Here is a 25046-nt window from a genome sequence, read left to right as displayed (position 1 = left end):
GTTAATCTACCCTGATGTTCCTAACCCAGGTCTCAGGGCCTTACTTTTTCCCTATCAGGACTTTGACACTGATATAGGACATCTACTGACACTGTACCTGTAGAGACATTTGCAACTCTGCCACTTAAAACGTGATTGGCTGTGCTTTTTCCCCATGTAGCCTTCCCTTCACCACAAGTGAAAGCTTTACTAATTGTGATGCCAACTGAAGGGCAAAGTTATTATCACTCCATTTGCTACCAGCAATGAGATCCCTCTTGCTTTCACATGGGTGAGAAATTCAACTACAAAATCACACCCAGAGGTCTGTTTTCTAGAACCTCTTCTGGCAGTAAATATCAGCCTGCATTCCTTAGAAAAATGGAGCCTGAATCAAAGATTGTATGTTAATGCTTCCTTGGGGTTTGTAATCCCAAGGAAGCAAAAGCAAGGGGCGAAAAGAGATGTGAAACAGAGAAGGAAGGAAAGAAATACAAGCTAAGTGCTTTACTTAGCTAGCTCGAGCTCCACAAAAATCAAGGTCAGTTGCTCGGTCACACGAATCTCTTCAGTGAGGTCACATGAAACCGGTGTGTCTTGGAATAGTCTATAGTAAGGAAGAAGTGTGAGGAGTTTATATGTCGGCAACGTTTCATTGTTTAGCCTCATGCTTGCCAACAGGGTCTTAACAGTCTGTGCTTTGGAATTGTATTAACTCCTTCCATCGGCCCATTGCTGGGAAAGCCAGAGCCTTCATAAGTCCAGTTGGGTCAGTCGTGAGTGCCAAAGCTTCTGGTGTTCCTACTGCAGCAGGCTTAACTGAGCTCATGCCAAAGGCTAGCGCTTGCCTCCTGATGATGCTGAGGCAGCCCATCAAGTTTGGGGATGAGGCAAGGATACAGACTTCTGGGAGACATCTAAACTGAATCTGTGCCGCTACAGGAAAGACTTTGGCATTTACTTAGAGATGGGAAGCTATTGGAGGGATTTGAGCAGAGAAGTGACATGTCTGAAAAGTTTTAACAGGATCACTCTGGCTGCCCAGGAAGGCAGGGACAGACGCGAGGGGACCAGTTAGGAGTCAGTTGCAATAATCCAGATGTATCCATCAGAGTTCCATCAGAGAAGCAGAACCATTAGGAACGATAAGAAGAAGGCATTTGTTAGAGGTATTTGACCATGTGCAATTATGGGTGCTGGTTACACAGTTTACGTACAGCTGTTGCTTGCGTATCTGATCGTGGGCTAGGAGTTAGCAGGTAAGTCCTAAATGATGGGTGTTCTGAAAGGTGGACATAAAATGGTGGAGGGCAAGGTCAAACTGGCACCATGAAGATGAATGGAATCTGTAGACCCCCCTCCCCCCATCTCTCTCTCCTTACCTCTACGTCTCCAATTTTGATGATGACCAGCAAGAGAAACTGGTGCCCTTCATCAACACTTCCTGGAGTTGGAGAAGCTGAAGGCAGAGATTGGGGCAGGAAGGGCGTGCTGGAGGAGCTGTGGCCCGGCTGCAGCCTCACACCGTTGGGGGAGGTGGGCAGCAGATCAGTGAAAACATGCATGAGCTGCGCAGCACTTGACCCTGTACTAACCGTCCAAACATAAGCATGGCCGCAGCTTCATTTCACCTTCTAGAGCCTGCCTAAATCTCCCTCTGGGGCTAATTGTCACCCAAAACTATACAAGGAAAGGAACTCTGGGAAACATAGTTGCAGCTTAGCTGAGTTGACATAATACCCACCACCCCAGAGGAGAAATGCAAATGGCTGGGGCCACAGTCGGTTGGATAGCATCACTGACTCTATAGACATGAGTTAGAGCAAGCTCTGGGAGTTGGTGATGGACAGGGAAGCCTGGTGTGCTGCAGTCTATGGGGTTGTAAAGAGTCGAACAGGAGTGAGCAACTGAACTGAGTCTAACTGGGCCAGAGTTTTGACAACAGGGGTGTGAGAAGTGCTTGAATTCTGAAAGTATCCTGACTATCCCTCACTGTCTGAATCTATTTGGTTTCTGAGCTTGGATGGTAAGTTCTGATGTGATAGTAGTCATGTCACCTTGAGTCTGATGAGGGAGAAATAAAAAGGTTCACCACCCACTTCTACAGGGCCTGGGACAATGCTGTAAATGGAAGCTCACCTCCCTGATGTCTAAATATTTAAAAACTCTAAATCAAGACAAAAATCTATTATTTAAGGCATCTTCTATCCTCATACTTCAACAAACATAGTTTCATAATGAAAAAATGAAAAAAAATGGAAAAACTATGTTTTTTATATGACCAATAGCTTATTAAAATGACTAAATTATCATAGTACATATCTGGGTGTTCTACTGATGGACTGGAAACACTTAGATGAGAAATAAAAAATATATATATACACAATTAATAAGTTATTAGGTATTTATTCCATATGAGAAAGGCTTCCCTGGTAGCTCAGCTGGTAAAGAATCTGCCTGCAATGTGGGAGACCTGGGATCAATCCCTGGGTTAGGAAGATACCCTGGTGGGGGGCATGGCAACCCACTCCAGTATTCTTGCCTGGAGAATCTACATTGACAGAGGAGCCTGGCGGGTTACAGTCCATTTGGTCGCAAAGAGTCAGACCCGACTGAGCGACTAAGCGCACAGCACATATAAGAAAGAAAAAAAGAAGAGGAGGAGGGCTTAGCCCTCACAGCTAGGTCATGGTACTGAACATAAGTGACCACACTGAATACCAGTCTCAGACGAAGGTACTCTGAGACCATGATTAAATGAGACAAAACAAGGCCACTTTATGTTTTGTCTAAGCATAGCCAACAGTCACTGTGCCATCCATAAAATATCAAACAACCCCCTTAGCTACAATGAGTGACTGCTGCTGCTGCTTGGTCTCTTCAGTCGTGTCTGACTGTGCGACCCTGTGGGCTGTAGCCCACCACACTCCTCTGTCCATGGGGATTCTCCAGGAAAGAATACCAGAATGTGTTGCCATGCCCTCCTCCAGGGGATCTTCCCAAGCTAGGGATCGAACCTGGGTCTCTGCATTGCAGGCAGAGTCTTCACTGCTGATCCACCAGGGAAGTCCGAGTATACTTCTTACCAACTAGTTTTACCCTTGTGCTAGTCTCCTCCTTCTATAGGTCAAATTTGTACCCCCAACCACAGAATTGCCTTTGCTTTCTGACATCTAATCTGAAGCAATCCCTCACTTTCTCAGACCTTCCCCCAAGTCATTCAACCCGGGATCCTATAACAGGATCCTAACACTCTCTGAAACGTCCCATGATTTCCAGTGGTATGTGTTCTCCCTCACTGCTGGGAGTTATAAATCCAACTTGTTTAACTACAGATCTGTTTCTGGGGGACTGAAGGGTACCAGCGCACCTAGAATGTATTTTTCTTGATTTTGTTTCAGCCAAATTACTAACAATTTTTCACAGTCAAAATTTTCACATAGGGCTTCCCTGGTGGTCTAGCGGTTAAGAATCCACCTGCCAGTGCAGAGGACATGGGTTTGATCCCTGGTCCAGGAAGAGCCCAAATGTTGAGAAGCAACCAAGCCCATACAGCACAACTACTGAGCCCACCTGAGGCAACTACTGAAGCTTGCAAGCCTCAGGCTGTGGTCCAAAGCAAGAGAAGCCACGGCACCACAGTGAAGAGCACCCCCTGCTCGCTGTAACTAGAAAAAGCTGGAGCACAGCGATGAAGACCCAGTTCAGCCAAAAATAACTAAGTAAACCTTTCAAACTCTTTTTCACATAATCTGTGTTTTGCCGACAGCATTTGGAAACTATAACCTGCGGGTCAAATCAAACCTGTTGCCTGTTTTTGTAAATAAAGTTTTTTCAGATCACAGCCACATTAATTCATTTACGTATTGTCTATGGGGGCTTTCTTGCTACAGTGCAGAGTAGTTACGACAAAGACTGTAACGACCAACAAGGCCTAAAGTATTTACTCTCTGTCCCTATATAGGAAAATTTACTAACTTCTGAGCTAAAGAATTAAAGTTAAAATGTAATTGTTTTCACATAAATGCTGGAGAGGGCATGGAGAAAAGGCAACCCTCCTGCACTGTTGGTGGGAATATAAATTGATATAGCTACTATGGAGAACAGCCACTATTTTCAAATGTAATCAAAAAGGATACAGGTATACCAGTGTTCATTGTAGCACTATTTACAATAGCTAGGACATAGAAGCAACCTAAATGTCCATTGACAGATGAATGGGTAAAATAGTTGTGGCATATATATATAATGGAATATTACTCAGCTATAAAAAGGAATCCACTTAAGTCACTTCCAATGGGGTGGATGAACCTAGAGCCTATTATACAGAGTGAAGTATATCAGAAAGAGAAAAACAAATATTATATATTAATGTATATGTGTGGAATCTACAAAGATGGCACCGATGAACCTATGTGCAGGGCAGCAGAGACACAGACATAAAGAACAGGCCTGCGGACACAGCTGGGGAAGGAGATGGTGGGACAAATTGAGAATAGCATTGAAACGTATACATTACTATGTATAAAATGGCCAGTGGGAATTTGCTGGATGACCCACAGAGCTCAAATCTGATGCTCTGTGACAACCTGGGAGGGTGAGATGGGGTGGGAGGTTTAAGAAAGAGGGGACATATATGTACCTATGGCTGATCCATGTTGATGTATGGCAGAAACCAATACAATATTGTAAAGTAACTATCCTCCAATTAAAAATAAATAAATTTTTAAAAGAAAATATAAAATAATTAAATTAAAGTGTAATTATTTTCAGAACACACAAATTTGCATATATTTTCATTAAAATAACTAAAATAAATATGAAAATTTTAAATTAACATTTTCTTATATATTTAACTTTTAAAAAATTACTCCAGAAGATTTAAATCATAAATACAAATAAAAAAGCAAGCTATACCTATTAATATAACATTTTAAATCAAAATTGAAAGCTGATACATTTCGTTTTGGAAGATTTTTATCAAATCTTTTTCTTTTTAAGAAAATTTCTACCATTTTACTGTGCAGTATCTGTGAAAATGCTAATAGAAAGAACTGGTACTATGCTTCACATATGATCTAGACCTATCTATATATACAGATGACTAATAAAGTAAAAGTCGTGTCTGACTCTTTGCACCCCGTGGACTATACAGACCATGGCATTCTCCAGGCCAGAATACTGGAGTGGGTAGCCTTTCCCTTCTCCAGGGGATCTTCCCAAACCAGGGACTGAACCCAGGTCTCCCTCACCGCAGGTGGATTCTTTACCAGCTGAGCTATGAGGGAAGCCCAGATGAGTAATATGACTTGTTTAGTTGGAAAACTTCCCTTTGCTGCCATGCGCAGCTGTTGTGCTTGCTGAGGTTATTTATGAGGACCTCTCGTTTGGAATTGAAACTGGAAGAGATGCAAGAAAATGGACACTTGGGCACTACTGGTAAATAATGTTTTGTCATGCAAGGATTTATGACTACATTCATGCTATCAGAGAGAAAGGATCTGGCAAGTCAACCGATTTGGTGTTTCTCTTGCATAAGTTCTTCTAACTCTCAGTCTTCCCCAGACTTTGAAGCAGTGTCTGTCTTTGATGTTGGCAGGAACACAAGTTGTAAACCTTACAGCAATCAACACCGTCAACTTTTATTTTGAGGACATAGGGCAAGAGATTTTAGAAGCATTCCCTGGGGACTGAATGGCGCTAGTCCTAGAGCAGATATTTATGATTATAAGTTGTCCTGTGCCAGTGCTGAACTTCAGAACCTGACAATCAGAGGCACTTGTATGTTCTTTATTTGATGTGTGTGTGTGATATATGCATGCGTGCATGCTGAGTCACTTCAGTCTCATCTGACTCTGTGACCCTGTGGACTGTAGCCCACCAGGCTCCTCTGTCCATGGGATTCTCCAGTCAAGAATACTGGACTGGGTTGCCATGCCCTCCTCCAAGGGATCTTCCCCACCCAGGGATCGAACCTGGATCTCCTGCAGCTCCTGCACTGCAGGTGGATTCTTTACTGCTGAGCCACTGGGGAAACCTGGTATATATGTAGGGCCTCCTAAAACATAGGACCTAGGTCTAAGGATGGCTGTAGTTGTAAAGGCTCAGATACTGAAGGACACTTCTAAATATTTATCTGTGTCTTTTTGGCTTCTGAGTTTGGAGAATAGGAATGCAACTAGTGAGGGATACCTAGCATTTACTGACAGACCAGCTGTAAGATATGAGAAAAAGAGGAGTCAAGGATGACATTTTTGACCCAAACAACTGGGAAAATTGAACTGTTGTTAACTGAAAGGGGGAAAACTCCCAGGACTCTATCCTTTTCCTGCTGGTTGAACCCCACGCGAGCCAGCCTCAAGCACACAGACAGGGGAAGGAACCTGGGTGCCTGCGTGACAACAGGGAGCACGGCCACCAGATGACCTGGAGTGTGAGTCCTTTGACCACGACCGTCTTAGTTAGTCCAGGCTGCTACAGCAGAAGGCCATAGACTGGGTGGCTAGTCAACAAGAGAGATTTATTTCTCCCAGTTCTGTAGGCTGGGGAGTCCACAACAAGGGGGTGGCAGATTCAGTGCCTGATGAGGACATGTGCTTTCTGGGTCCTCACACGGTGAAAGGAGCCAGGGAGCGCTCCAGGGCCTCTCTTAAAGGGGCACTAATCCCTTTGGTGATGGGGTAGCCTCTTGAGCTAACCACCTGTCAAAGCCTCTACTTGCAAATAACTATCACATTCCAGATCAGGTTTCAACATATGACTTTTGGGAGGACATATTCAGTCCATTACAATTATATAAGAGAAAAAGGAACTGCCATCTTGTTCAAGGTGCTGAGTGATTGTTCATTCTCCTTGTAACAGCAGCCCAGGCTTACCCTAGGTCCCCACACCCAATCCAATCCGGGAGCAGTAGAAAAGGAATAGCTGATGGATGTGACTCCCTGTGCTTGAGGGTGGCACAGGGGACAGTGGCACATTTTCTGTGGTAGCCTTGAGCAGAGTAGGTGTGGCAATGTTGTTGGCAGACATGAAGAGGAGGACATGGCAGCAAGCCACATGGACGATGACACCAGATGGGAAGGGCCAGGTTAGGAATCGAAAGTCAAAGTGTTAGTTGCTCAGATGTGACTGACTCTTTGCAACCCCATGGACTATAGCCCACCAGGCTCTTCTGTCCATGCAAAGGTCATGAGGAAGGAGGCCTGACAATACGCAAAGGCGGGATCAAGCCTCAGGGGTCCTCCTGGAAATTCTCCAGCATCTACCCCCAAAACCAGAGTCTGCCTACCTTACTGCATTATGCTTTCACTAACACTGCTGACATTACAGGGGGCTATCCCCCACCACCTCTCTCTGAAAAGGAGTTAACTTAGGACTCCAGTTAATAAATCTCCTGGGCGTGACAAGAGTGTTTCAGTCCAAAAACTCCTCTGATGGTTCTCTAGCCTACCTGACAGGTTTGTCTGGCTACATGTGATTGTTCACAGCCTCCCAACTGTGAGAGGCACGAGATGCTTTAAACTTCCTAAAAACAGATTCTTTTGAGAAGTTAGAAAATTATTAGTATAGTATTAGCGAGTTAGTTAGAAATTATACCAGTGGAGGGTTTCATTGTTGAGCCAATACTTGCTGCTAAGCTTCCATATCCCTTGCCCCTTATACACATGAATATAACTAGCATATAGGAGAAATAAGTATTAACCTTGATATTAATCACGTTAGACCTTAGGCTAAATTCTTTGATTATAGCCCATTGCACCTTTACCCTGTAGGAATGCAACTTAATCTGGTGCCTTCGGAGGGTGGTGCCTGACTTAAGAAAAATCACCTTTGGAGAAAATAAGTTTTCTGGTTGACTAATCATCATCAGAAAGGATCATAAAATGTTAGCAGGCCTCTTGGCCAGAAGATGATGTAAATCACCTGAGAACTTTGTATATCGGAAGGAATACAGAAAGAAAGTGTGGTTTCAATAAGGGTCAGGACTGCTGACCCTGAGTGACTTCGTATTTTCCATTTATCTCTATGTATAACAAAAAGTATAAAAGCGGACCTGGAAAATAAAGAAAAGGACCAGTTCCTGGAAAGACTGGATTCCCCCGTGTGGTCTTTTCTCATTCTCTTCTTTTCTGGCTGAATTCCCATCTGGAGCGCGGAGGCTCGCCAAGCCTACTAACTTTGCCTGGGCTTCTAAGATCTGAACGGGGGGACACTTTGTGTCTCCACTCCTTCGGGAGACCAGGAAGACGCCTGTGGCCTACGTAGGTGGTGCAAACCCCTTGTCTTGGGGTTTTATTGGTTCTCTGCGTAAACCAAGTTATTCAGCCTCTTTTCTCCACTTATTTTCCTACTACACTATTTCTTCCTAATCTCTCTCTATACCTTTAATTAATTAAACAATTAATCTTTAGACGCCGACGCCATCCCCGCTTCGAACTACCCTGGATCCACTGGGGCTGGACCCCGGCAGGGAGGCCTGGTGTGCTGTGGTTCATGGGGTCACAAAGAGTCAGACATGACTGAGTGACTGAACTGAACTGAATATAGAAATTAAATTATGTTACATGTCAATTATATCTCAATAAATTTTTAAAATTAGCTTTTAAAAAAATTAAAATTCAGTTTTTAGAAAAGTTTTATTTCTGAGTTTGTGGATCAAGAATTTACACCTGATAACAGAAGCCAGTTTCAACTTTTATCAACTCCCTCTCTTCCAGCCTGGACCTACACCACCTCCTTAGCATGAAGATTTTCAGGAGACTGTGAATAGGAGGCAAGCAGTGACATTCTAGGAGAGCTGACCTCATTGAAGCTAAGTGTCCCCTCTCGTGTACTTCCATAATACCCTAAGCACAGCACAATTCAGACATCCATTATTCTGTTTATGGTTATTCCCCCCACCCTTTTCTTCTGTTAGTGTGAACAATCCTGCTAGAAATATTCTCTTTTCTTACTGCTCCCACAGGGACAAATCCAAAGACACAAGGAGGGAGACTCGATAAAGGAAAGAAGGGATAAAGTTTGACCAGCTAGACATTCAGCAAACACAGGTGTGTGTTCAGATTAGTTCAGGAAGCATCAGTCACTGCCCTCACTTCCCTGGTGGCTCAGCTGGTAAAGAATCCATCTGCAACGAGGGACACCTGGGTTCAATCCCTGGGTTGGGAAGATCTCCTGGAGAAGGGCATGGCAACCCACTCCAGTATTCCTGCCTGGAGAATCCCCACGGACCAAGGTGCCTGGAGGGTTACAGTCCACGGGGTTGCAAAGAGGTGCCTGGAGGGTTACAGTCCACGGGGTTACAAAGAGTCAGACACGACTGAGTGTCTAAGCACAACAACAGCTGATGACACTGTTGAGTGAGGTCTCCCTGCTTTCCTCTGGGCTTTGGTGAAACCACTCTCATCTCTGAACTCTCTTGCTCATGGCTCCTTTGCAGACATCTCCTCCTGACCAGAGCTCTGTTGGATGACCTTCCTCTTGACTAAGGAAGGAGCACTGCTATCTTCTCTCTCAAGGCTTCCAAGGTAATACCATCCAGTCTCCAGGCATTCAATACCACATATATGTGGATCATTTTCCCCCAAGCTGTGGTCATCCCAGGTCTCCCCTCTAGAGATATACAGACTAGAGCCACTGACTACACAATGTCCCCCTCTGGTTGTCCCATTGACATTTAGAACCTACTATGTCAAAAACATAACATTCACCATTCAGAAAACGAAGATCATTGCATCTGGTCCCATCACTTCATGGCAAACAGATGGGGAAACAGTGTCAGACTTTATTTTTGGGGGCTCCAAAATCACTGCAGATGGTGATTGCAGCCATGAAATTAAAAGACATACTCCTTGGAAGGAAAGATATGACCAACCTAGATAGCATATTCAAAAGCAGAGATACTACTTTGCTAACAAAGGTCTGTCTAATCAAGGCTATGGTTTTTCCAGTGGTCATGTATGGATGTGAGAGTTGGACTCTGAAGAAAGCTGAGTGCTGAAGAATTGATGCATTTGAACTGTGGTGTTGGAGAAGACTCTTGAGAGTCCCTTGGACTGCAAGGAGATCCAACCAGTCCATTCTAAAGGAGATCAGTCCTGGGTGTTCTTTGGAGGGACGGATGCTAAAGCTGAAACTCCAGTACTTTGGCCACCTCATGCGAACAGGTGACTTATTGGAAAAGACTCTGATGCTGGGAGGGATTGGAGGCAGGAGGAGAAGGGGACGACAGAGGATGAGATGGCTGGATGGCATCACTGACTCGATGGACGTGAGTCTGAGTGAACTCCGGGAGATGGTGCTGGACAGGGAGGCCTGGCGTGCTGTGATTCATGGGGTCGCAAAGAGTCAGACTAGACTGAGCGACTGAACTGAACTGAACTGAATGTCAAAAATAAAACTCCTGGGAATTCTCTGGCGGTCCAGTGGTTAGGACTTCTAGCTCCCACAGCCAGGTGCCCAGGTTTGATCTGTGGTTGGGGAACTAAGATCCCACAAGAGGCAAATTGTGGCCAAAGAAATATAATAATAGGGGGACTCAAACCAGGACTCTGTAACCACCTAGAAGGGTGGGATGGGGAGGGAGGTGGGAGGTAGTTTCAAGAGGGAGGGGACATACCTATGGCTGATTCATGTTAATGTTTGGCAGAGACCAACACAATAAAGCAATTATCCTTCAATTAAAAATAAATAACTTTAATTATTTATATATAAAACTCTTGGCTTTGTCTCTGAAACCTGTTCTTCTGGTCTTTCCTTTTGCTGGAAATGATTCTATCATCCACATACAACCGGGCACATAGACTATAATCTCTCCCTTTCTCTCACCACCTCCTAAATCCGGTCCATCTCTAAGTCCTATTGACTCTATCTTCAAAATGTATCTTGACTCTTTTCACTTATCTCCACTTCAAATCTGTCATCATCACCTCTTACCTGGATGACTGCCATAGCCTCCTCAGTGACCTCTGTGCATTTACGCTGGCCCCCACAGTCTAGTCTCGGCACAGAAGCCAGGAAAATCTTCAAAAAGGAGAATTCTGTCACTTTTCTGCTTAAAAACTGCCTATGAGTTCTTTCGTATTATACTTGTGCTGCGTTTTGAGAAAAAAATCATATCCATATCAAGGTTTACAGGGTTTACACATCTGGCCCCTGATGACTCCTGCTGACCTCTCTACTTGCCTTCTGTCCTACTAAGCTCCAGTTATACTGGCCTCTCCTCCATTTCTTGGAAATGCCAAGCAATATTCTACCTCAAGATCATAACCTTTCCTTCTGACCAGAACATTCTTGGCCAAGTCATATGTCTAAGTCCTCAAACTTCAGACCTTGGCATCTCTTCAGAAAAAATTTCCCTGACCTCTTCTCTACCCATGTGACTCCTCCTTCCTTTCCCCCTCAATTTTGTTCTTTATCCCTCCAGCGTTTGTGTGTTTTGTTTTTTTTTTCATTCACAGTCCTTGCCATTTAGCTGTCTTTGCCTCTAGACTGTTGGCCTCACAAGTGTAGGGATCACATCAGTTTTATATACCAGTGTATCTCCAGTGCCTAAGCCAGAGCCTGGCATATAGTAAATACTTAAATATTTGTTGAGTGAATTGATTATCCTTGCACTGGTTGAAAAGGATACAGGACCCAGGTACAGTGTTTCTGTTCCAGATGCAATAGTCTGATGGATGGATAACAAGTAAATAGGTAGTTGCAAAACTTGTAAATAATACAGTGGAGATCAGAACTGGAGGCGATAGAAACACAGCGAGGCCCATACCCCAGTGTGAAGTATGTGTGTGAGCAGTGAAGAATTCATTGGCAATTAATACATTCACAATGTTATGCGTTGTGATGAACAACATCTCTATCTGAAAATGTTTGGTGAGCTCCATTTGGTAGTGTTTCAGGGGCCCTCTGGAACCATAGTCATTTATGTCTTGGTACAGAAAAGAATTCAGCAAGGACAAAGTGATAGATAAGAAGTGATTTATTAGAATAGGAAACTTGCAAGGCTTAAAAGTGGGTAGTCTTACCAATGCTGCACCCTGAGAACTTACTGGGCTACAGTTTTATAATCAAAGGAAAAATGGGGAGGGGGGAGCTTTTTTGTTTTTCTTGAGTACACATCATCAGCTCCTCCTCCAGGTTGAACATGGAAGTTTTCTTGTCCCTACATGGTCAAGCTAGGTCCACAAACTTGCTTTGTTTTGTTTTTACGTGTGCAAAGAGCATGTCTTAGAGATCATTAACTTACTGAGCTCACTGGGAAGTAGGTGGGTCTAATGTCGCGATTATCTTATTGCTTAGGGCAGGTCTTGTGCTTCTGCTGCACGGTTCTCTTGCTAAGCAAATCTGCTCTCTTGAGTAATCATTAACTTACAGGGGTTGCCCATATTTTTTCCACTTAATATCCCCTGGTGGGAGTAACTATTTAATCACCTGCTCTGTCCCTGTCATATCTAGTTCCAAAGCATTTCCCTCATTCCAAAGGAAAACCACTTACCCATGAAGCAGCTTCCCCTCTTCCCCTCCAGCTGCAATTTTTGATCCCCACAACGACCTGATTCTACAACTGAGAAAAATAAGGCTCTGAGCAATTCAGCCATGGTGAGAAGTTTAGAAGGTTAAGGTTATAGAGCCAGTAGACATGGAGCACTGATTTTGCACCTTAGTTTTCTGACTCCAGAGTTTAAATCGTTGATTAATGCACATATTTGGGACTTCCCTCATAGTACAATGCCTAAGAATTCACCTGCCAATGCAGGGAACATGGGTTTGATCCCTGGTCCAAGAAGATTCCATATGGTGGGGAGCAACTAAAAGTCCCTACACCACAACTATTGAGCCATACTCTAGAGTTTACCAGTTGCAACTACTGAAACCATGTGCCCTAGGGCCAGTGCTCTGGAAGAGAAGAAGCCTCCGTAATGGGAAGAACTCGACAGGAGGCTCCACCAGTGCAACCAGACAAAGCCCGCGCAGAGGAACCAAGACCCAGCACAACCAAAAATAAATACATAGTTTTAAACAAATACACAACTTTCGGCAAAATCACAAGTAGGGGGCTGGATTTGGGTATCAAAGAGAGAAAATTTGGTGGAGGCGGGATTTATAAGCTATAAATGTGCCCTCGGTTGTTTAAAACTAGAAAACAAACCCGCACATTGAGGTAAAACTGCAATTAGTATGGCTCAGGTGGTTGGCAGAGTCAAAAGTAATAGCCCCAGAGCAGCTATGAAGCAGAGACTTGGAAAGGTCAGCACTACAGGAAGCTTTGCCAGTCTCAAGAATAAAAACTTCGTCGTTCCTTGGACAGCGCCTAGACGCACCAGGCTGGGAACTGGAAGTGGGGACTGGAAAGAGGCAGAGTAGCTGGAAGGATGGGTCTTGCTTTCCGGTGGCCAGATCTAACCAGGAAATGCCAGGTGGTTGTTCGAGAGATATAAACTGAGGGGGCAACTGGATAAGACGCAGTAGAGAGCAGGCCTCAGGCCAATTGCGTCCCACTTGGAGGCGTCCTCGAGGGTACAAGAACTCTCAGCAGTGGAGAGCCTCGCTTTAGTATCTGTCTTTTCCTTTCTGAGGGGTCAGCACCCCTCTTCCACAAAATAGGGGTGCTTTCTCTGGGGCTTCTCTTTCTCTCTGGAAGTCAGAGACCCTAGACCAGGTCCCTCTTTTTTAGGAGTCTCAGACAGAGAACATTCGTCCAAGTTGTTTCTCCTGCTTCCGCTACTTTTTCGAGTTAGAGGGCTGTGCAGGGCCCTCTGGATCTGAGGTTGGGGTTGTTTTCTCACAAGCGCCGCCCCCGCCCGCTCCCCCCACCCCCAATCTTCTTCAGGCTCGCAGTGACGACCGTGTTCTAGTTCAACAATGCACCGCACTCGGCACAACACGCTACCGAAGGGCAACTCCATGGAAACTGAAACATCACAACTCTGCGAAGGTATCGCGAGAGGCGCTATTGCGCCTGCGGCGGAGAGAGGAGGAGCGAGGGCGGGAGCCGAGAGAGAAGTGGGAGGAGCCTAGGCGCTTCCTAGGTCCCGGGCGGGAGACCGCCCCTCCCAGCGGCGCCCCCGCGTGACTGCGCTTTACATAATCGAGGCCGCGCGCGTCATAAGTGGCGTACTCCAGTCCAGACCGAATCAGAGTCCTAAGCAGCTCTGTGTTCCGGCCCTTTCTCCTTGATAGACGTCGAAATGAACCAGTGAACGGGCATCTAGCGCTGCCGCGCCCGCCCTGGTCCGCTCGCACCCGAGGGCCCGCCTGCCTGCCGCAGCCCGCAGCCTGCCGCCGCCAGGTTGTGCCTCAGACTGTCAGATAAAGCGGCGGGCCGGGCCGGCGGGGCGGTGAGCGCGGCCCGGGCCGGACATGGCGGCGCTCTACGCCTGCACCAAGTGCCACCAGCGCTTCCCCTTCGAGGCGCTGTCTCAGGGGCAGCAGCTGTGCAAGGTGCGCGGGCTGGGGCGGCGGCCGGGAACTGGGACGCTCGAGGCGCGGCCCGGATCTCCCGGTTCTGCGGGGACGCCCGGCGGGGTCCCCTGGCCAGGGCGTGGCAGGCCCGCCTAGCTGAGGAGCCGCACCCGCCCCGCCGGGAAACGGCGGGGCACGTGGGGGAGACCCAGGCCCCGTCCAGGTCCCTGCGGCCGGCGTGTCCGGGTGCTTAGCAACCGTGAGGGATTGTTCTCGGACCCCGTGAGGTCGGGGGAGGGGACACCTGGTCCCCGGCTCGCCCTGGACCAGCGGCGCCGGAGATTCTTCTTGGGCTGGCTTCTCCCAGCCCCCGCCCTGATCTGATGGGCTTCAGACTTAGGGACCTCCTACCCCACCTGGGACTAAACTCCAGAGTCGGGTGCTGCCTGGGAAGATTGCCTCGAACTCGGGCGCCTCATGGGCACTTTTCAGTCAATTTCAGAGTCAGAGGTAGACAGGCTTCATAATAAAGCCCCGCAATCAAGCGCATAAAGCAAAAGGATGATTTTTTTCAGCGTCTAGTTATTGACCTTCGGTCCTCCCCCTAACCAGCTGCTGTTCAGTTTTTACCCTTGAAGGTCCAAGTTCTCTTTTTCGTTTAAGTTGCTTCATCTTTCTTTGCCTATTTAAATGAATAGAGATGCTGTGCTGCTACTGCTGCTAAGTCGCTTCAGTCGTGTCCGACTCTGTGCGACCCCATAGACGGTAGCCCACCAGGCTCTGCTGTCCCTGGGATTCTCCAGGCAAGAACACTGGAGTGGGTTGCCATTTCCTTCTCCAATGAGGTGTCGTGAAAAGTCACTAAGCCGACTGTAGAGTGATGTCAAGATATCTCCAGATTAATCCAGAGTTTGTGTGTCTATTATGGATAACTCATAATTGTGTTGAGGCAATCGTTATTGCCTCAAATGGCCGTAAATTTGACACTTTTTTGTTAACTAGGTATGAGAGATCTCAAAACTCAAATCGTTGAGTGCCTTTTTGGCCTTAAATACATATTTGTGTGTACGTGTGTATTTGCTTTTAAGGGAGTTTTATGTATGTAAGCAATAATTTTTATCCAGTACTCTGATTTGACAAATGAACCTGCTGAAAAATCACACAGTGGCAGAGGCAGAACCGGACTAGAATTCAGGGCTTTTTATTCCTCATGTCTGAGGCTTATTCATACCTTTGTTTTACAATTTATGACTAGTTCCATGTAAATTCTTACTTAACTCCCACATCAATGCAGGGTGGTGATGCCAGTATTACAGAGGAAGAAAATTAGTCCCAGAAAGTTAAAGTGACTCAGTCAAGCACAGTGCTTGTGCTTGGAATAGTACTCCCATCTTCTGCCTCCTCCTGAAGACTGTTTCCATTTCTGACTGCCTGTTAAAGCTGTATCCTCGTTTCATTTCAGGAATGTCGGATTGCACACCCTGTTGTGAAGTGTACCTACTGTAGGACTGAATACCAGCAGGAGAGGTAATCAAATGTATCAGACACGGGCGCTGCCATTTCCGGTTATAACGCAATGGATGCAAAATACACATTGTTATCTAGTTATTCATTGATTGCTTACAAATTACTTGTTTTTCATCCTCGATAATTTCATATTGTGGTTTGGATATTTTTGACACTAAGAAAGCAATCCCACAACAGAAAACATGAGTCTTGCGTTTTAGTATGGTTATACATAGAGTTTGAAGAAATTATAAGCTCAAAGAAGATACTTTTGGAAATGTGACAATCCTGATAAAGGGTTTGTTAGCTCTAGTCACATTTGAAAAAACTCACTTGCCTTTACACTTACCTTGTGTGAATCTCATTTTGAGAAGTGTGAAAAATACCTGGGTGTGAATGGAGCACACATCTATGGGGGACTTTTTATTGGCAGCAGAGTGGTTTAGTGGTATAGCAAGTTCAACTTTTTTGAGGAACTGTAGCTGTAGGTAATATTACCTTAAGCAGGATGGGGTCTTATTTGCTAGCTCATACACCGACCTAGAAGCCTGAGTTCAGTCAGCGTCATTTCAATTTTGGGACTATTTCCCCTGACATTTTGTTATGTGTATTTTCAAACAAAACCCAAAAAAACACTAGACTGTAAACACTCATCTACCCACTACTTAAATTCTACAATTTACGTTTAGTTCACTATATTTGCATCTGTCCATCTCTCTGTCCATCAGTTTATTGATACATCTTATTTGTGATGCAGTTTAAAGTTGTGAACATTAGTGTACTTGACCCTAAACACTTCAGCATGCATATCATTAACTAGAGTTCAATTTTTGTTTATTGTTTTAACATGTTTTTTTAGAGGTAAAATCCGCACACAGTGAAATGCTCACATCCTATTTGCATCATTCGATGAGTTTTAAAAACAGTATACATCTGTTTTACCCCAAACCCCATCAAAATATAAAACATTACTGTCACCCCAGAGATTATAACTCCAACCTAGTCAGTCCCCACCCTCCTTGCTTTTTTCCAAGCAACTACTGTTCTGATTTTCCTTTCTACCGTAGATTAGTTTTACCTGCTCAAGAACTTCATATAAATGGAAACATATAGAATATGCTCTAGAAGCTTTATATTTTAGCTCTTACATTAGGCCTGTGATTCCCTTTTGAATTAGTTTTTGTGTGTAGGGTGAGATATGAAGTTTAACCCTTAATTCATACCATACATAAAAATTAATTCAAGATGGATTATAGGTTTTTTTGCATTTTTTTCTGAGGGGTCAAGAAGATTTATATATATTGATATATATGTCCCACTCCTTGAGTAATCTAAGATAAACCAAATGTTCAAGATCACAGCATCACTGATGCTAATCCTCTTTCTAGAGGTCTTTTTCAATGTACTTCACTTCCTGAACTGCCTTTTTTTTTTTGACCCACTGGACCATCAGGGAAGTTCCTGAACTGCCTTTTTTTAATGGCAGAAAATTGCCCTGGGAAATATTTTGTTTGAATATCTCATTTTAACTTAATTTTTTCTACTTTGAGGTATTTCTTCTGGCCTTTAACTTTGTAGTCACTTTGATAGGAATTGTAGGGGGAAAAAAATCAAAGTAGTGAATATACTGGATTTTTATGTGATTTTGTTTTTAGCCCTCAAATATTGTTTAAACTGTTCTTAAACATCAGGTATTTGTTTGTACCTTCCTGTGAGAAGGATTAGACTTTATTTGAAGATGATTTCTTTTCTCCAAGGCAGTTTATCAGTTTAGGCAAGTTGGAAATACTGTGACCTGGATCTTCACTGAGCCACAAGGGAAGTCCCTTCACAAGGGAAAGGGTGTGTTTATTTTTGTCAGTGCTTAGCTCCTAGAGTACTTGAAATATTGAAAAAATATTTAATGTTCACATCTATTTCTCCACATCTGGGATTTTCATATACTTTTGCTTACAGAGGAGAATGTAGACAGAGTAAGGTCAACATGAATAGAATTTCTGAGTTTATACCCCAAACACAAATACTTTATTCCTCATCTCAAATTTCTCACCTGGTCATCTGACTTAAGGAGGATTAATTTCTTTTCTGAGTACATTTTTCATCTGACATAATATTTCTTTTGATTGTCCTCTCCATGTCTGATAATTTTACTTGGTGATACTTGGAAATTTCATAATCAGAAACAGCTCACTCTCCACTTAAACCAAAGCCTCTTTTTATCTGAGCTGAAACTACAAAAGAATTAAAAGAGTTCATGGCCAGATAACTCAACCTTCAGTTAATCTAATATCCAAACCATTTTTTACCTTGGCACTTAGTAATGAAAAAATTCCTTGGAGTTAAGGAAGAATCTTTTTTGAGATGTTCTAAGTCAAATGACTTTTTCTCCTTATGAAGCCTTGTGTCTCTTTCTTCCTTAACAGTAAAACTAATACTATATGCAAGAAATGTGCTCAGAACGTGCAGTTGTATGGAACGGTAAGTAGGGTTTCTCCATACCTTATAGTGAGTACTCTGGTCTCTTGGGACCTTACCTTCTGCGAACTGTTAATATAATTACAGTTTTTTTAATTAGAAGACCTAGTTATGTAAAAATTTCTCAGAAAAATGTATCTAGTATTTTAGCTTTCAAAGTTAGCTAATACTTAGTATTAATGAGTTCTGTGTTTATAGTCACTATGACAGGTTTGTGATATAATTTTCCTTGAGAAGCTTTAGTAACCAGTATGTAAAGAGAAGGGGAAAGATGAATCCTATGGTGTGAGCTCTTTGTTTGGTAACAGTTGACTTTTCATTTTGATAAATAATTTTTTTTTTCCAGTGTTAGGGTTCAGCATACTGTGTTCTTGCAGGCATTCTCCCAACATGTTTATACACTGATAATGGCAAAGAGGCCTTTTCAGAGATTTGGAAGCGCTTGCTGGTTTCTCCAAAGAGCTAGTTCTGTTGAATTTGTTAGAGAAGTTCCAGCATATATGCTAATGGGATTTTGTTATTTATTTAAAAATCAATAGGTCCTGTGCATAAAAACACTACATGGTATGAGAAATTGGGCTTTCTTTGATCAGCGTAAAAGGAAATTTATAAAGTTGGGAATGCATTTTGCATTGATTAGTGAACGTGTGTAATAGAAATCATTGCATTAAAAAATGCACTGGTATTTTATAGTGTACTTACTTGACACCTTTTTTTTCTCTTAAAGCCCAAACCTTGTCAGTATTGCAACATAATCGCAGCTTTTATTGGCAACAAGTGTCAGCGTTGCACAAATTCAGAGAAGAAGTACGGACCACCGTATTCTTGTGAACAGTGCAAGCAGCAGTGTGCATTTGACAGGAAAGATGATAGAAAGAAGGTAAGTCTCTGTGTTTTTCTTTTTTTCTTTCAGAGAAATTAAGATGGGCCAACTGTGTTAAAAAAGACATGGTAACAGAGACTGATTTCTCAGTTCCTCTCCAAATTGTTATTGACCTTGAGGAAGCTTTTCAGCCTTTGTTTTCTTCGCTTATAAAATGTGGACCTCTATATTCTAACATTGAGCTAGTGTTTCACGAGAATCTAAATTACAGTGATCAGTATCCCTTATAAGTGAAATGGCGATTGGCAAAATTCTACAAAACTCTGTAGGGATTGTGACTTAAGCAAGGTAAGTGTATTACCAGTTTTACAATCGAGCTCTTCAGATGTTTCTCTCTGTTGCAGTTAAAGATCTCAAGAAAATGATACAGATAAAGGTCCATGTGGAATGATGGTACCTTGGTGGAATTAAAATGGTATAGATTTGGTCTGTTTAAAGCCCTCCAGTGGCTTCCAGTTGCACTTAGGATAAATCCCAAACTCCTTCCATCGCCTGCAAGGCCGATACCTGACTCTGTCTCATCACCCATTACTCTCCCCGCTTTCCCCTTGGTCCAGCCGCACTGTCTACCTTTGAGTCCTTCAGACGTGCTCGTCTCATTTGTGCTGCCTGGGTATGCTGGATACACAGCCTTCTCCACGGTATCATGACTGGTTCCTCATGTCAGGTCTCAGCTCAGTTGCCGCCTTCTCACAGAGACCGTTACTAACTCTCAGTCACTCTATCATATACTCTGTTTATTGTCTTCAATAGCACATAACATTATGAGAAATTATCTTGTTTATTTGCGTACATGTTTGTCTACCCGCTCTGGACTATGAGCTCTTTGTCCATCTTGTTTTCATGCTGTGTTCCCAGCAGTCTGACACATAGTAGTTCAGTTCAGTTCAGTTCAGTCGCTCAGTCGTGTCCAACTCTTTGCGACCCCATGAATTGCAGCATGCCAGGCCTCCCTGTCCATCACCAACTCCTGGGGTTCACTCAGACTCAACGCCCATCAAGTCGGTGATGCCATCCAGCCATCTCATCCTCTGTTGTCCCCTTCTCCTCCTGCCCCCAATCCCTCCCAGCATCAGAGTCTTTTCCAATAAGTCACCTGTTCGCATGAGGTGGCCAAAGTACTGGAGTTTCAGCTTTAGCATCATTCCTTCCAAAGAACACCCAGGACTGATCTCCTTTAGAATGGGCTAGTTGGATCTCCTTGTAGTCCAAGAGACTCTCAAGAGTCTTCTCCAACACCACAGTTCAAAAGCATCAATTCTTCAGTGCTCAGCTTTCTTCACAGTCCAACTCTCACATCCATACATGACCACTGGAAAAACCATAGCCTTGACTAGACGGACCTTTGTTGGCAAAGTAATGTCTCTGCTTTTGAATATGCTATCTAGGTTGGTCATAACTTTCCTTCCAAGGAGTAAACATCTTTTAATTTCATGGTTGCAATCACCATCTGCAGTGATTTTGGAGCCCCCAAAAATAAAGTCTGACACTGTTTCCACTGTGTCCCCATCTATTTCCCATGAAGTGATGGGACCAGATGCCATGATCTTCGTTTTCTGAATGTTGAGCTTTATGCCAACTTTTTCACTCTCCTCTTTAACTTTCATCAAGAGGCTTTATAGTTCCTCTTCACTTTCTGCCATAAAGGTGGTATCACCTGCATATCTGAGGTTATTGATATTTCTCCCGGCAATCTTGATTCCAGCTTGTGCTTCTTCCAGCCCAGCGTTTCTCATGATGTACTCTGCATATAAGTTAAATAAACAGGGTGACAATATACAGCCTTGATGTGCTCCTTTTCCTATTTGGAACCAGTCTCTTGTTCCATGTCCAGTTCTAACTGTTGCTTCCTGACCTGCATATAGGTTTCTCAAGAGGCAGGTCAGGTGGTGTGGTATTCCCATCTATTATAGATAGTAGGTACTTGATAAATATTGTTTGAGTGAAAGAGTGTTGTACGGAAATTCTCAGTGTCCCGAGATGCTTTTCAGAGTTGGCTTAGTCTCTCAAGAGCTGACTCTTGTAACCCAATTCATTAATTTACAATGGGAGGAAGTAACTTGCCAGTGACTAGAGTACTCCTGCCTGCCAACCAGGGCACTTCTTCCCTGAGTCAAGATACTGGAAAAGCTGAATTAGTAATCAGAAGGTAACATATAATAGTTGGAGCGAGCACAGGGTTTTCAGTCCCACAAATGTAGGTTCCATCCCACTCCTGGCTTAGCTGGATCATCATGGGCAAAGTTCTTACTCCTGTTATGCATTAGTTTTGTCATCTTTACAATGAGAATAACAGTAACTACTTCACAAGGGCATAAGGAGATTTAATTGATATAGGTATGTCATATAAAACACTTAATTTTGAGCCTAGCACATACTGTACTTCAGTAAATGGTACCTATATTATTATTAATTAGATTACATTAGAATTCATTAAGTTTCTACTTTCTAGTTACAATCCTGTGATTAGAGTTTGCATAATTATAGGTATCGTCAATCACTTATTTACAAATTTAAGGAAGACTAATCTTAGGGATTAAGGGTGGATAATCTGGACTCAGTGGGCTTGCCAGGTGACTCAGTGGTAGAGGATCCACCTGCCAATTCTGGAGACGTGGGTTTGTTCCCTGGGTTGGGAAGATCCCCTGAAGGAGGAAATGAGAACCCACTCCAGTATTTTTTGCCTGGAGACTCCCATGGATGGAGGAACCTGTCAGGCTACATAGTTCATAGGGTCTCAAAGAGTTGTACACATCTGAATGACTGACCGTGCATGCATGCATAATCTGGACTCAGAGTGCCTGGGTTGGTCTTTGTTCTGTCACTTATTTGTTGCGTGACTTTGGTCAAGTTAATCTATCAGTGCCTCAGTTTCCTCATCTGTAAATGAGGCTGATCAGACGTCATCATTGTTAGGAAGGTTGAGTTATCGGGTGTAAATGCCTTCAGAAGGAATCTGGCACTTGATAAGTACTCAGTGTTATCTATGATGATTTCTTTATGATAGTTTAATTCTCAGAGGGTAATTTTCTATTTTTAAAGTTTATTTGTGAAGGGAAGATTGAAATAACATGTCCTGTGGTCCAGTATTTGATTTTCATGTTTAATGCTCTCTTTCAGTGTGGTTGCTTTGTTTTCAAACCTGTCTTCAATGAAAGCTCTTTCCTGGCCAAGGTCTCCTAGAGTATTTTAAAATCAGGCATTTAAGCCACATCCCATAACCATGAAAGGCACCTCATTGAAGTTTGGTTTCAAAATTCATTTATGCATTCATTAACAAATAATTACATGCTTGTCGAGTATCAGACACTGTTCTGGGTATTGGAAATACACTAATGAACTAAGCAAAAGACACTTTATTCTCTCAGAGCTTTTATCTACATATGTAAGAGATCGATGAGAACAAACAAGGAGTTGAGTGAACACAGGTTTTAGATGTAAGTGCTATAAAGAAACAGGGTCTCTGGTAGAGAGTGACTGGGGAGGCCAGTTTCAGTGGAGCATTCAGGAGGACCTGCAGGGAGATCACATTTGACCTGAAACTGAACTTGACGAGAAGGAAGCTGCAATGGAAATCTCTGGAGGGCAAAGATCCTGGGAAGAGAGACCACCTATGGAAAGACCCTGTGGCAAGAGTAATGAGCCTGGGGGACTTCCCTGACATTCCAGTGGCGAAGACTCCGAGCTCCCAACGCTGGGGCGGGAGTCAGGGCTCAATCCCTGGTTAGGGAACTAGATCACACGTGCCGCAAAGAAAATCAAAGATCCTGCATGCAGCAGTGAAGGTCAAAGATCCCACATGCTACAACTAAGACCCAGTGCAGCCAAATAAATAAGGAGGCAGAGTGAGCACGGGAATGAGATTATAAAGGCAAGTAAGGGCTGCATTTAAGTCAACGTAGGCCATGGTAAAAAATTTAAATTTTTATATAAGATAATCTATGATTTTAAGGTGAGGAGAGTTATAATCAGATTTACGTTTAAGAAGTCCTCTGGCACCTATGTAGGAATGGTTGATAGGGAGAAGAACAGAGAGATCATTTGGGTGAGTCATTTTAAAAAATATTTATTTGGTTACGCCAAGTCTTAGTTACAGCATGTTTTTAATTGAGACGTGCAAACTGTTAGTCATGGCATGTGGGATCTAGTTCCCCGACCAGGGATCAAACCTGGGCCCCTTGCATTGGGAGTGTGGAGTCTTAGTCACTGAACCACCAGGGAAGTCCCTGGGTGAGTCTTGTAGTTGTGAGAGATAAGAATGGCTTTGCTTGGGTGGAAGCAGTGGAGTTGGAAAGAAGTGGATAGATCAGACCCATGAGTTGCTAATGTAATAGGTTAGGAGAGTGAGGGGCAAAGAGGTTTTTGCTAACAAGATTGAAAAATACTTCAGATAAATAATGGTGTGGCTTACCTACCCATGTTCAAAATAGGGCAGAAGGTCCAATTTAGAGGTAAGACAAAATTAAAAACTAAACTGCCAAGACTAAAACTAAAATGCCCCAAACTGAAATTCTGTAAAATATCAGCACATTCCCTCGCAAGTGTGAGCTAATAGCTCTGCTGCCCTACCACTTGTACTAGTCCACTTCACAAACTCAGGCTTGCAATCTGAGTGTGGTACAGAGGGGCCCCAGCTTCAGAGGATTGTGGAAGCCCCATTTTGCTTTCCTAGCCCTGTGCTTTGCACCTTGGTATAGAGGTGCTTCTGCCCAAAGTGATTGACTTTTTCTGATTCAAACAAAGTGCCATAGTAGTCACCACCAGGGACTGGGGCCCTGGAAGCTACTTGCCCATCAGTCTTTTTCTGGAAACCTTCTTTCCATCTGAGAAAAGATATCCAGCATACCACTTTATGAGTCATCTATAAGGTATGAAAGCTAAAGTACAAATTATATGTTTTATCTTCTCCCTGCTGTATTTTCTTTGGTGAGAACTATGGAGATATTTGTGTCTTTTGAAATTCTTGTGGGACCTTTGCTCTGGTGTGTGTGAAGTTGAAGAAAAACAAAATAAAAAAATAAATATAATTAGCTTGTTAAAATTTGGCCATGCCCCATGGCATGCAGGGTCTTTGTTCCCCAACAGTGGATTGAGCTTGTGCCCCCTGCAGTGGAAGCACAGAGTCTTGACCACTGGACCACCAGGGACGTCCCCAGTTCAGTTCAGTTCAGTCGCTCAGTCGTGTCCAACTCTTTGCGACGCCATGAATCGCAGCACGCCAGGCCTCCCTGTTCATCACCATCTCCCGGAGTTCACTCAGACTCATGTCCATCGAGTCCGTGATGCCATCCAGCCATCTCATCCTCGGTAGTCCCCTTCTCCTCCTGCCCCCAATCCCTCCCAGCATCAGAGTCTTTTCCAATGAGTCAACTCTTCTCATGAGGTGGCCAAAGTACTGGAGTTTCAGCTTTAGCATCATTCCTTCCAAAGAAATCCCAGGGCTGATCTCCTTCAGAATGGACTGGTTGGATCTCCTTGCAGTCCAAGGGACTCTCAAGAGTCTTCTCCAACACCACAGTTCAAAAGCATCAATTCTTCAGCACTCAGCCTTCTTCACAGTCCAACTCTCACATCCATACATGACCACAGGAAAAACCATAGCCTTGACTAGACGGACCTTAGTCGGCAAAGTAATGTCTCTGCTTTTGAATATACTATCTCAGTTGGTCATAACTTTTCTTCCAAGGAGTAAGCGTCTTTTAATTTCATGGCTGCAGTCACCATCTGCAGTGATTTTGGAGCCCCCAAAAATAAAGTCTGACACTGTTTCCACTGTTTCCCCATCTATTTCCCATGAAGT

At 43.7% G+C, this 25046-nt stretch overlaps 1 protein-coding gene across 2 annotated transcripts in view; it reads left to right on the top strand.

The window, feature by feature from the left end:
• Positions 1–14291: 14291 nt before the first annotated feature.
• Positions 14292–25046, top strand: part of FAM76A (family with sequence similarity 76 member A) — a 32530-nt gene continuing 21775 nt past the window's right edge. The window contains exons 1-4 of one of the 2 annotated variants that reach the window (XM_052660702.1): positions 14292–14421; positions 15845–15909; positions 18312–18366; positions 19091–19243. In XM_052660702.1, coding sequence (XP_052516662.1) covers positions 14341–14421; positions 15845–15909; positions 18312–18366; positions 19091–19243 — 354 coding nt within the window. In that variant the 5' untranslated portion in view covers positions 14292–14340. Of the gene's footprint in view, positions 14422–15844; positions 15910–18311; positions 18367–19090; positions 19248–25046 lie in introns of both variants that reach the window. The other variant, XM_052660711.1, reaches the window with a different exon arrangement.

This window comes from Budorcas taxicolor, chromosome 2 (assembly GCF_023091745.1).
Source record: "Budorcas taxicolor isolate Tak-1 chromosome 2, Takin1.1, whole genome shotgun sequence".
Lineage (NCBI taxonomy): Eukaryota > Metazoa > Chordata > Mammalia > Artiodactyla > Bovidae > Budorcas > Budorcas taxicolor.
The sequence above is the reverse complement of the archived record's forward strand: the minus strand, read 5'-3'. Positions and strand labels throughout refer to the sequence as shown.